Source organism: Solanum dulcamara, chromosome 8, assembly GCF_947179165.1.
Source record: "Solanum dulcamara chromosome 8, daSolDulc1.2, whole genome shotgun sequence".
NCBI classification, from domain to species: domain Eukaryota; kingdom Viridiplantae; phylum Streptophyta; class Magnoliopsida; order Solanales; family Solanaceae; genus Solanum; species Solanum dulcamara.
Window position 1 is genome coordinate 1,441,017 of NC_077244.1, and position 13,403 is coordinate 1,454,419.

Genomic DNA, 13,403 nt, shown 5'->3' on the forward strand with positions numbered 1-13,403 from the left:
CGGATAGTTGCCCGGAGTAAGTTTTATTTGTATTCTAAGTTAATTGTGGGGAATTCTTTGAAAAATTGTCAAAAGTATTCCTTGTCCCAGTTGAAGTTTGTCTCCAGTGGTGTGGCTATTGGCTTTGCAGCACTCAGAAATTAACTCTAAGACATACTTTCTTTGATTCATTAGTATCCCCGTGTTAAATCTAGAAATTTCAATACCCTAAGAAATGTTAGAGAATATCTGATTCATCTACAGGAGCACATGATAAATGTTACTACCATCCAGATGAATTGTTTGTTGTTATTTCACTTTTGGTGTAAAGAGTAATTGGTAGAAGACTGGTGTGTCACTGACACTTCTTCGTTGGAAAAAAATTACTTTTTGTGACTGACTATAACTACAACGTTGTTTCCTGCTATGACTTTTTATGCTGATAAAGTTTTATGTACTTTTTATGCATCAGGTCTTGAGAACTTGAAAGGAAAATTACAATCATGGAAAAAGAAAAAGATAATGAAGGAGAAAGAGAGAAATTACAGGAAGCAAACAACTCATCGGTATGTCATACAATATATACATATTAAAGCTAATATTAACTTGCATCATTATCTAATTAATCCTCAAGATACAATAATGTTATACAAATCTTCTTTTTGAAGAATTGTTGTCAAATGTTCATAATCTGACGATTGCATCTTTTAATAGAAGAGTTTAAGTTCACAACGTTCATAATCTGTCAAATGTTCATAATCTGACCGACTATAACTACAACGTTGTCAGCGTATGTATTCCATCTGTAACTCGTAAAAAAAGCTTTTTATTTTGTAGAATGAACCATTCACTTTGTCATGATTCCATGATTCTATCTATCGTGTATAAACTTTAAGGGCGTGGTTTCATAATGTCCCGACCCAATTTAGGATTATGACCGGTGCTAAGGGGGAGAATTTCAAAGCAAGCCTTACCACAATTCTACAGAAAATCGGGTAGAGTTTCCTTTGTTTTTGGGCCTATCTGAATTTTTCCTGTTTCAGAAATCAACCACAACTAACAATAACACTAAATAAGGCACCATATCCATCAATAAACCAACCTCTATGTAGTAATACCAATTCATCTCCAAATACAAAAAATAAGTTTAACACTAGTCATATGACTGTAATACGAATAAATATTCATGACTCTACTAGAGAAAGGACAATGGAGCGACTCTAAGAGTTTTTAAAAGAAAAGGAACCAAAAACGACCCAATAACTTCTTGCCACGCGAAGCAATGCGGGGCTCACCAGATACTCTCAATTCTCGCTCTCTAGTTGATGGAATCCTCGCCAAAGCCACCTGAATTCTCTATAGAATTCTCTGTAAAAACATTTAGCGGGGGGTGAGATGCTAGCTCAGTGAGTAATAACATTTTACCACAACTGTTTTAGTGAGGGACAAGTAAGAAAACATGCTAGTATGATGTTCAAAATCATAAAAATTGCTGATCTTTCAAAACGGTAATAATAATCAACCATGTATGTCTGATATAAATAGAATCAACTCAACCATTTAGAAAAATTCAGTAAACACTTTCATATCAAATCTTATATTTAGGAGGTTTTCTAGAATGAATCATGTAATCGGTGTGGCCCCTCATAAAGGAGTCAAATATTCATATCAGAAGATCACTTCTCGAGGGATATCGGTAACGGTATGCTAGTTCTACCTTCCCACTAGCGGGGGCTATATCGTTAATCTGTAAATACAAGGTGCACCAGGTCTAACAAACCCGCCGTTAGCTACGGGATCCACCAAGGTCTACTCCACTTATACTTTTCTTTATAACTAGTAGAAACATTTTCAAATATTACAAGACATTCAAGTTCTTATCAAATCACATTATATAAAACTTAAACCATAAAAGAAACATATATCAAGATACTTACTTTCAAGTAAATAACAAAGCTTTTCCATAATGGTAAATCATATTTCAATTAACAATAAACAAATCATAGGTGAGAGCATCTCACATAGCGGTTTCAATATCATATTAAGTAAAAGACTTGTCCCATATGCAAGCTCAAAATATTCGGTAACACATTCACTTTATAAAATTTGTATAGATCATGAGAATTATAAAAATGCAAATTGTGGTAAGATTACTACTCACAGTATTCTTGTTGAAATACCAAGTTCGTCCCTCGAATAATCCGTACATATTCCTTCGGTCAATCTATAATCACAATCATATCAATTTTGTGTTAACTCCTTTGTTAATATAATTCATGCTACACTAAATACCTAGCCTCAAGATTCCATGATTGACTTTCAAAAAAAAGGGCAACCCGATGCACTAAAGCTCCCACTGTGCGCGGGGTCCGGAAAAGGACTTGACCACAAGGGTTTATTTTACGCAGCCTTACCTTGCATTTCTAGCAGAGACTGTTTCCAAGGCTTGAACCCGTGATCTCCTAGTCACATGGCAGCAACTTTACCAGTTACTCCAAGGCTCCCTTTCTATCAAATTCAATCCAATTAATGCTTTACACAGTTCAAACAACCCCACTGTTGATTATTTCTAATAAATAAGGTTATATCACCTATCTGTCTAACTTTTTCTCTTTGGTGTGAACGAAAATACAAAAGCTTTACAATTCAATCACTAAATGAAATCACTCCATGAAAATTTAACAAATTTCTCTATTTCTTCTAACCCATATTTCATAAACTCTGAACCCTCAATTGTGTAGAAGTATATACAAATTAAATCTATAAACCAAGTTCAGAAACATACCTTTCTCTTTTGCTTCTCTCTTTAGTTTAAGAATCAAGCTTTTTTTAAAAAAAATTCCTTTCTTTGTTCTTTCGGCAGAAAAACAGAGACAGCAGCTTGGATTTGTTTTTCTTCCTATACGTGTTTGGCCAGAGTGAAAAATTGAAAGGTTCAGCAACAATATGAACCCTTAGCACGTGCAATGGGCTCAAGCCCAGAAAATCTAAAGATCTATTTGCCCTTTAACATCATTTTGGGCATTACATTCTCCCCACCTTAAGAAATTCGGTCCCCGAATTTAAATAAGTGTGTACCTGAAAGCTGAAACAAGTGAGGACACTTGGCTCGCATGTCTTCCCCTGACTCCCAAGTAGCCTCTTTAACGGTATGATTTCTCCATAAGACTTTTACACACACAATCTCTTTTGATCGTAACTTTCTCACTTGTCTGTCAATATTAACCACAGGTTCCTCTTCATACGTTAAATTATCATCAGTTTACCTCTTTTGCCAAAACACATCACCCCTTTCATAGGAGAGACTCGAAGAAAAACTTTGTCCCCGACTGTGAACGCTAGATCTCTTCTCCTCTTATGCGCATAAGACTTTTGTCTACTTTGAGCTGTGAGCAATCTCTGTCTTATCAACTGGACCTTGTCCATAGCTTCCTGTACCAAGTCTGGTCCCAACACATTAGCCTCTCCAACTTCAAACCACCCTATAGGAGAACGATATCACCTACCATACAAGGCCTCATACGGTGCCATCTGAATACTTGACTAAAAGCTAGTGTTATTAGCAAATTCAGCTAAAGGCAAGTAAGCATCCCAACTTCCTCCAAAATCAAGAATGCAAGCTCTCAACATATCCTCCAAGATTTGTATAGTATGCTCAGACTGTCCGTATGTTTGTGGATGAAAAGCAATACTCTCGAGTACCCAGTGCCTCTTGGAAGGATCTCAAGTGAATTGTGACCCTCTATCAGAGATGATGGATATTGGAACCCCGTGAAGTCGAACAATTTCATTCATAAACATCTGGGCATATTTCACTCCACTAAATAGTCTTTACAGGTAAGCAATGTGCTGATTTTGTTAGTCGGTCTACAATCACCCATATAGAGTCATAACCTCTAAGGGTTCCATAGTAACTCTTTCCCATTTCCACTCTGGAATCTTGATTTCCTGTAGTAATCCTGTGGGTCGTTGATGCTCTGCTTTAACCTGTTGACAAGTCAAACAACTAAAAACAAAGTTAGCAATATCTTTCTTCATACCTTCCCATCAATACGCTTGCTTCAGGTCATGATACATTTTAGTGGAACCAGGGTGTATAGTGTATCTGGAGTTGTGAGCTTCCTCGAGAATAACTCGTCTTAGCCCACCCATGTCTGGTACACATAACCGATTTCCTAGTCGAAGCATACCGTCACAATCAACAGTCATCTTCTTACTTTTACCAGCTATGACCTCATCTCGATATTTGCAAAGCTGCCCACCTCATATTGAGTAGCCTTAATGCGCTCTACTAATGAAGATTTGGCTTGCACACAAGCTAGTAATATCTCTGTATTTCCCACGCTGAATCTGACACCTGAGACTTCGAGTTTTTTGCATATCCTTCGCCAATTGTCTCTTTTCAGGAGCTATATGTGCTAAACTGCCCATAGATTTTCTGCTTAATGCATCAGCCACAACATTGGCTTGAGTAGCTCCATCTATCGACGCTGTCGAAGGTTTACATCTCTCTGCTGAAAAATATACTTTAAGGTCTTATAGTGGGTATATATCTCGCGTGTCTCGCCGTATAAATAATGCCTCAAAATTTTAAGAGCAAAAATCACTGTGGCCATCTCCAAATCATGTGTAGGATAGTTCTTCTCTTACTTCTTCAGCTGCCTAGAAGCATAGGCAATAACACGACCATTTTGCATAAGAGCACATCCTAATCCCACTCTCGAAGCATCACAATATACAGTGAATCTTCCAGAACCCGATGGTAAGGCTTATATAGGTGCTGTTGTCAAGCATGTTTTGAGTTTCTGGAAGCTTTGCTCACATTCATCTGTCCACTGGAACTTCACATTTTTCTGTGTTAGCTTAGTCAATTGGGCTGCTATTCTAGAGAAATCCTGCACAAAACGCCTATAGTAACTTGCCAAGCCCAAAAAACTGCGAATCTCTGTAGGTGAAGCAGGTCTAGGCCATTTCTGTACAACTTCTGTCTTTTTGGAATCCACCTTGATTCCATCTTTGGATATTACATGCCCAAGAAATGTTACTGAGTCTAGCCAGAATTCGCACTTTGAGAACTTAGCATAAAGCTTATGTTCATGCAATGTTTGTAACACAGTTTTTAGATGGTCCTCTTGTTCTTCCTAGCTCCGAGAGTATATTAAGATGTCATCAATGAAAACTATCACAAACCTGTGTAGAAACGACCTGAATACCCTATTCATTAGGTCCATGAATGCAGTTGGAGCATTGGTTAACCCGGAAGGCATCACAAGGAACTCATAGTGCCCATATCGATCTCTGAATGCTGTCTTGGAAATATCTTCCTCCCTGATTCTAAGCTGATGATAGCCAGGCCGAAGATCTATCTTTGAAAAGTGGGCAGCTCCCTGCAATTGGTCAAACAAGTCCTCTATACAAGGTAAATAATATTTATTTCGTATTGTTACCTTGTTTAGCTACCTGTAGTCGATGCACATTCTTAGGGACCCATCTTTCTTCTTTACGAATAATATTGGTGCGCCCCATGGAGATATACTTGGTCGGATAAAACTCTTATCGAGTTAGTCCAGCAGCTGTTGTTTCAGTTCCTTCAGCTCTTCAAATTCACATAAAATACACGTGCATGTGTTAGTTGCCTGTATAGAGTAAATATTGCACGGTATATATATATATATATATATAACATTTTTCATTTGGCAGGAATCATTTTCTGCTCTTTGCAAGGACGTTTTCAGCGTTCTGGATTTCATGGAGAGGTTAAAGAATGAAGAAGATCAAAATGCTGTTGACGTGGTCGATCAAATTGAAAAGCTGAAATCGGAGCTGGCATTTATTTGTACATACATCCAGCTTTCTTATTCCGATTTGGAGCAGTTTGAAGATATAATGACTGTCAAAGGACAAGAGGTTGAGAATCTGCTTCAATCAATTCTGTATGATGTTGACAACAACGTCGGGTGTAAATACGACATGCATCACGTCCTTGCTAGCCTCAGGGTTAATATCAGTCATTGTATCAGCTCACATCATCATTGTAAATCAAGTGCCACCATGCTTGAGGAGCAGTTGAACTTCCTCCTCCTGAATCTCCATCATCTATCCAAGTTTCTTGCTGAGCAGAAGTTTCCGTTGGTGAATCAGTATGAGATTCTTCAGAATGTGTGTGGCAACATGAAAGATTTCCATGGGTTGATAGTGAATGGTTGCGTTGAGCACGAGATTGTTGAATATGTCTTACCTCAGTTTCAACTCATGGCTGAGAGAGTAGGACTCTTTCTTTGGAATGATCAAATTGATGGAGAGTCTCGACCCTTCAAGCTAGCACATCTACTCATGAAGATTATTCCAATTGAGTTGGAGGTTATGAACATTTGTTTTACAAATTTGAAAGCTTCAACTTCAGCAGAAATTGGACGCTTCATTAAGCAACTCATGGAAATCTCTCCGGACATTCTTAGAGATTATCTGAATCATCTACAGGAGCACATGATAAATGTTATTACCACCACTACTTCAGGAGCTCGAAACATTCATGTCATGATAGAGTTCCTATTAATTATTCTTTCTGATATGCCCAAGGACTTTATTCATCATGACAAATTATTTGATCTTTTGGCTCGTGTTGGAGCACTTACCAGGGAGGTATCAACTCTTTTTCGCGACTTAGAAGAGAAATTTAGCAACAAAGAGAGTACTGATGAAACAAATTGTGCAACCCTAAAGTTGCTGGAAAATATTGAACTCCTCAAGGAAGATCTAAAACATGTTTATCTGAAAGTCCCGGACTCATCTCAATGTTGCTTCCCCATGAGTGATGGACCTCTCTTCATGCATCTGCTACAGATACACTTAGATGATTTGCTGGATTCCAATGTTTATTCAATTGCTTTAATAAAGGAAGAAATTGGATTGGTGAAAGAAGGCCTAGAATCCATAAGATCATTTTTTGTGAATGTTGAGCAAGAATGGTATAAAGATCTCTGGGCACGTGTTTTAAATGTGGCATATGAGGCAAAAGATGTAATTGATTCAATAATTGTTCGAGATAATGGTCTCTTACATCTTATTTTCTCACTTCCCATTACCATAAAGAAGATCAAGCTTATTAAAGAAGAGGTCTCTGATTTAGACGAGAAGATTCCCAAGAACAGAGGTCTCGTTGTTGTGAACTCCCCCAAGAAGCTAGTTGAAAGCGAGTCATCACCTGCTGGTAAAATAATTGTAGGTTTTGAGGAGGAGACAAATTGGATTATGAGGAAGCTCACCAGTGGACCTGCAGATCTAGATGTCATTCCGATCACTGGTATGCCGGGTTCGGGTAAAACTACTTTGGCGTACAAAGTATACAATGATAAATCAATTTCTAGTCATTTCGACCTTCATGCATGGTGCACAGTCGACCAAGAGTATGACGAGAGGAATTTGTTGAATATAATTTTTAATCAAGTTAATGGCTCTGATTCAAAATCGAATGAGACTATTGATGTTGCTGATAAGCTACGGAAACAACTGTATGGAAAGAGGTATCTTATTGTCTTAGATGACGTGTGGGATACTACTACGTGGGATGAATTAACAAGACCTTTTCCTGTAGTTGAGAAAAGAAGTAGAATTATATTGACGACTCGAGAAAAGAAAGTAGCTTTGCATGGAATGATCCACACTGATCCTCTTAACCTTCGATTGCTAAGATCAGAAGAAAGTTGGGAGTTAATAGAGAAAAGGGCATTTGGAAATGAGAGTTGCCCTGATGACCTGTTAGATGTTGGTAAAGAAATAGCCCAAAATTGTAAAGGGCTTCCTTTGGTGGCTGATCTGATTGCTGGAGTTGTAGCAAGGAAGGAAAAGAAAAAAACTGAGTGGCTTGAAGTTCGAAATAATTTGAGTTCCTTTATTTTGAACAGTGAAGTGGAAGTGATGAAGGTTATAGAATTAAGTTATGAACATTTACCACATCACCTCAAGCCATGCTTTCTTTACCTTGCAAGATATCCGAAGGACACTCCAATGATAATCTCTGCGTTGAAAAATTTATGGCGTGCTGAAGGACTTGTGGAACAGACAGAGATGAAGAGTGTGGAAGAAGTGATGAAGGTTTATTTGGATAACTTAATTTCCAGTAGCTTGGTAATTCCTTTCAATGAGATAGGTGATGACCCGACTCTCTTACTTCATGATCTTGTGCATGACTTTTGTTTGATAAAAGCAGGAAAGGAAAAGTTGTTTGAGGGGATAAGTTCAAGCGCTCCATCTTCTTCAGATTTGATGCCACGTATAGTGACCTTTGTTTATAACATTGAGTTATTGGAGCTTAACGATTTGGTCCTGTTCGATTCAAATAAGAAAAGCCATTCTGGTAAACACCTCTATTCTTTGAGGATAAATGGAGACAAGCTGTACGACCGTCTTTCTGATACATTTCACCTAAGACACTTGAGGCTTCTTAGAGTGTTGGTACTGGATGAATCTTTAATCAAGGTGAAAGATTCTTTGCTGAATGAAATATGCATGTTGAATCATTTGAAGTTATTACGAATTGGGACAGAAGTTAAATCTCTGCCTTTGTCATTCTCAAACCTCTGGAATCTAGAAATCCTGGTGGTGTTTAATGAAGGATCAACCTTGGTACTATTACCGAGAATTTGGGATCTTGTAAAGTTGCGAGTGCTGTTCATAAGTGCTTGTACTTTCTTTGATTTGGATGCAGATGAATCAATACTGATAGAAGAGGATACAAAGTTAGAGAGCTTGAGAGAGTTAGGGAAACTCAAGCTTTCCTATTCAAAAGACACAGAGGATATTTTCAAAAGGCTTCCCAATCTTCAAGTGCTTGCATTTGATCTCAAGGAATCATGGGATTATTCAACAGAGCAATATTGGTTCCCGAAATTGGATTTCCTAACTGAACTAGAATCCCTCAATGTAGGTTTTGAAAGTTCAAACACAAACAACAATTCGCTCTCTGCAGCGACAAATAGGCTATGGGATTTTCACTTCCCTGCGAGTTTGAAACAATTGCGGTTGTTTGAATTTCCTCTGACATCTGATTTTTTATCAACAATAGCGAGACTTCCCAACCTTGAAAAATTGACCCTTAAGAACACAATCATCCAGGGGGAAGAATGGAACATGGGAGAGGAAGACACCTTTGAGAATCTCAAATATTTGAACTTGAATGAAGTGACTCTTGCCAAGTGGGAGGTTGGAGAGGAATCCTTTCCCGTGCTTGAGAAATTAGTACTGTGGAGATGTCGTAAGCTTGAGGAGATTCCACCTAGTTTTGGTGATATTTATTCATTAAAAGTTATCAAGCTTGTAGAGAGCCCTCATCTTAAAGATTCCGCTAGGAAGATTAAGAAATATGCTGAAGATATGAGGGGAGGGGACAAGCTTCAACTTGTTCGCCGGAAGAATATCCCATTATTTAAGTAACTTTTGAGCATTATGTGAGAACATGTTCTTCTCCAATCTGTTGTTGTTTTGATTCTTGTTGAAAGATGTCTACAATGTGTTTGATGAAAGTCTCAGCTGAACTGTCTATTTGTGAATACTAAGTAGAAATATTTGAGAAATATAATTGAAGAGTTTAACAGTACTGATTTATTCCAACAAAAGTGTCACATAGCTTTGTAATTATGGTGGCTCTCGACAATGAGCTTCAAAATTCAAATCAACGTATCCATTTGCTAATTGAAATATTGCACAAACATGTGAAAACTCTTCAGGTAATAAATTTACCAAGAAACTCCAATGCAGCAACAAGTGGGATCTTCACGTGCAAAGAGTTTGAATTGTGATGCAGAATAGTGGAATTCACGTGTGTTATATCATAATATCTACAGCTCATACAACTCCATATATGAAACAAAGAGAATTGGGAATTTTCCTTGTACTGAAGAAAGGGAAAACTAGTTCTTATTCTGTACACTGCAACGTATTTATACTAGCACCTAACTAACCTCCTTTAATTAAATAATAACAGAAAATTATCTAAGCACTAACTATTTGACAGTTGTATGCATCATAACAAACTTGACAGCTCAGTATCATAACAAACTTGACAGCTCAGCTTGCCTCTTAACTCATTTATCCTCTATATGCTTAATGCCCCCCCTTCAAGCTAGGTGGTATGAAGATGTTCTTCATCCCTAGCTTGGACAGAAAATGAAAATGTTGCAATTTACTTAGGCCTTTGGTAAGTATATCTGCAGGTTGTACAGCAGTAGATAGATGCATAGTGTGCACAAGTCCATTCTGTATCTTCTCTCGAATGAAGTGACAATCAATGTCGATGTGTTTGGTTCTCTCGTGGAATACTCGATTGGCTGTAATCTGTAGAGCAACTGTACTATAACAATGTAACCTTACTGGTAACTGCACTTCAACATTCAATTCTTTGAATAATCCAATTAACCAAACAATTTCAGCTACTGTGGATGCCAAACTCCTCTATTCAGCCTCTGCTGAACTTTTAGAGACCGTAGCCTGTTTCTTGGACTTCCAAGAAATCAATGTATCAACAAACATGACCAGATATCCTGTAATGGATTTTCTTGTGTTGATACAAGATTCCCAATCAGCATCACAAAATCCCTGAATAGAGGTAGACTGCTTAGCAGACAACAAAATTCAAAAACCAGATGCTTGTTTGATATATCTCACCACTCTAAGAGCTGCTTCCATGTGAGACAGCTTGGGAGCATGCATCAACTGACTGAGGTTATGCACAGCAATGGCAATATCAGGCCTAGTGATTGTAAGGTACAGTAACCTTCCAATAAGTCTTTGAAAGCCTCCTGGATCCAATAGAACAGTGTCATGATTAATCATGAAATGATCATTCTAGTCTGATGTAGTTAACTTCTGATTTAACTCCACTGGTGTGACACTAGGTTTTGAACCACTCAAACAAAAGTTTGGCAACTTCTATACCATTTGACCTCATGTGCAACAGTAAGTGTTAATAAAAATCCTGTTAAAACATCGATGCTGGATACCCCATCTCAAACTTCAGACAAATTTGTTCAAGAAATATGTACTAGTCTTAATGTGAATGGAAAAGATGCAGCTTTGCACTTGAGCCAGAATGCCAGTAAGAAAAAAAGTTTTATTTGAGTACTAACACTACTGGTTGTTGCGATAATATGAGGGAAGCTGAAAGCTAATCCAAATGTGCAAGAGCCACTAGCAACAGAAGTATTGAATTTGTCATGAATATCAACATTCTTCATCCTAGTTAATTCTTTTTCAATTTTCTATAGACTCTCATTTTAATCACTAATAATTCTTCTAACCGTGCTTCTTTTCTGCAGGTGGCAACTTTAAGTCCATTAAGTATAGGATTGATGAGCTTTGGTAGACAAACTCGAAAAAATAACTTCATGATGAAGTTTGAGCAGTCACGAGATGGTGGTTCCAACTCTAAGGTGACAAGCACATACTATGCCGGAGGGCAATTTCAAGCTCAATGTAGAAAGTATAGTGGAAGCGGATCTCCTTCAGAACCCCGATGCATATGGTAAGCGTTCCGAGAAATGCTATCTCTCCTTGTTGTGTCGTTTTGGAAGTGTTGTCTCAGTGCCTTTGATCAATAAATGATCATCTTAAACTTTGTTTTTCCTTAGTTTCTGCCACCTATTTCATTTGGGATAAATTTATCTTCTGTTTCATAATGTGAACTAATCATGTTGGAGTCTTGATGTTGAATACATATATGTAACTGTTTTTGTTAAATCTGTTAATCTTGTTCCGATAGCTGTGAAACAACGGACAAGAATCTCATTAAAAATCTATTGCACGAAGGTTTGGACAGGGGTGAAGAATCAGTTGTTCGGAATTATTCAAGTGTGGCTAGAGAAGCCAGGATGTATCACCCAGATATCTACCTAAATCATCCAAGAGGAATCCACTATCAGTTTTACGTCAAGCAATACATGGAGTAACTCCCGATAGAACAGTAAAAATAAGATGTGTAGGTGTATTGACTCTAAGAGATTTCAAATAATAGCATGTAGTGTGACTACAATTGTATCATATTTCTCTTTCTGGTTCGTATATAATTTCTTGTTAGGAAAGGGGCTCATTAGGATTAGTAAGGTAACGTCTGGCCTGATTGGCTTGTACTTTCCTCTTTGAGGCTTTTACTATTAATAAAAGTCTACGACTCAGAGGCGAATCTAGAATTTCTCGAACATGGATGATCCTTGTGTCCAGGCAAATGACTCACCATTCACTCTTTTCTAGATCATGGGGGAGCAACAAATAATATTAGATCAATTCATAAAATACCTAGTTCATCGTTAGCCAATTACTTCAAGTTGAATAAACAATCTCTGTTAGACTAAAATGATAAACAACAATCTGCCCATGTGAATACATATATGGATATGATAAATAATTCTAAAGTCAATGAGTTGTATTTTAATAATCTTGGAATTATTGTAAATCCAGATCTACTTATTTCTTCTTTCAACTATACTTCATTTAGCAAATAACTCTCTTTGCCACTGTTCAACATTATTTCTCAAACAGAGCCTTCTATTTCTAAACTTCAGACCATCAAAAGGTAAGTTCATCTTCAAAGTCTCTTGTTTTCTCTATCTTCTACCAGGGATTTCATTTTTCATTGTGACTCAAAGATAGAATAGAAAGATTTTAATTTTGATTTTATTGACAACATAATAACATGATGGGGGTGGTTGAGAAAATGATCTCTTATGTTTGGGTCAAGTTTGAAATATCTCTTAAAGATTCTTCTTAGCCGTTTTGATCCTTTTAAATTTGTTAAAAGTGAGCACTTTCAGTCTTGGTCAAATATTTAACAAACACGAACCGTAAGATCTAAGGGGAACTATGATAAACAAGAAGATTAACAAGAAACACCAGGAATGTCCCATAAACAAAGCAGTCTCATGTACAAAACATCCAATGTTAGTAGGGTTCGTGGAAGGATCGCACCCCAAGGAGTGTGATGTAGAAACATTAGGGGCTTCTTTCACGGCTTAAACCTATGACCTATAGGTTACATGGAGACAACTTTACTGTTGCTCGTAGGCTCCCGTCAAATCTCAAAAACCACAACACCAAAGTTGCATCAGACATCATCTTCATTCACAAGGTAACAATCTCCACAAGTCTAAGTCAACTTGTAATATCAATATTAGGTAGACGTACATATTTCCAAAAATTGATTAAGAAGACTGAGATGATGATGGTTATTAGAAAGACTTGAAAAGTCGATGAATTATATTTTAATCGTGGGATTAGTTGTCGATATCTATTTGTTTCTTCTTTCTATTGCTGGCCCTTGAAGTTCATTTGCCATTTATTTCAGCTGCTCTCACAAAAAGTCTTTCTGAATCCCATAGCTTACTTTCTACACCACTCTTGGACTTTAAGGGCCCTATTCAGCTAGAATCCGCATT

General features: G+C 37.3%; 2 protein-coding genes across 4 annotated transcripts in view; one reads left to right on the forward strand and one right to left on the reverse strand.

Moving 5' to 3' along the window:
* Positions 1-9,642, forward strand: part of LOC129901676 (putative late blight resistance protein homolog R1B-13) — a 49,426-nt gene extending 39,784 nt beyond the window's left edge. For all 3 annotated transcript variants that reach the window (XM_055976925.1, XM_055976923.1, XM_055976924.1), the window contains 2 exons: positions 452-545; positions 5,680-9,642. In XM_055976925.1, the coding sequence (XP_055832900.1) occupies positions 483-545; positions 5,680-9,411 (3,795 nt within the window). In that variant the 5' untranslated portion in view covers positions 452-482 and the 3' untranslated portion in view covers positions 9,412-9,642. The remainder of the gene's footprint in view (positions 1-451; positions 546-5,679) is intronic.
* Positions 9,643-10,428: 786 nt separating this feature from the next.
* On the reverse strand, positions 10,429-10,809 carry LOC129898831 (uncharacterized mitochondrial protein AtMg00810-like). Its single transcript, XM_055973519.1, has 2 exons — positions 10,642-10,809; positions 10,429-10,587 (listed from the first exon to the last, which is right to left on the reverse strand). The coding sequence occupies exons 1-2, from the start codon at positions 10,807-10,809 to the stop codon at positions 10,429-10,431; spliced, it is 327 nt and encodes a 108-aa protein (XP_055829494.1).
* Positions 10,810-13,403: the final 2,594 nt, after the last annotated feature.

Excerpts from the sequence above, each read along its gene's own strand:
- LOC129898831 (XM_055973519.1), bottom strand. The coding sequence starts at position 10,809 with ATGATTAATCATGACACTGTTCTATTGGATCCAGGAGGCTTTCAAAGA. Across the intron at positions 10,588-10,641 it reads TGGAAGCAGCTCTTAGAGTG|TCTACCTCTATTCAGGGATT; the intron begins GTGAGATATATC and ends TCTGCTAAGCAG.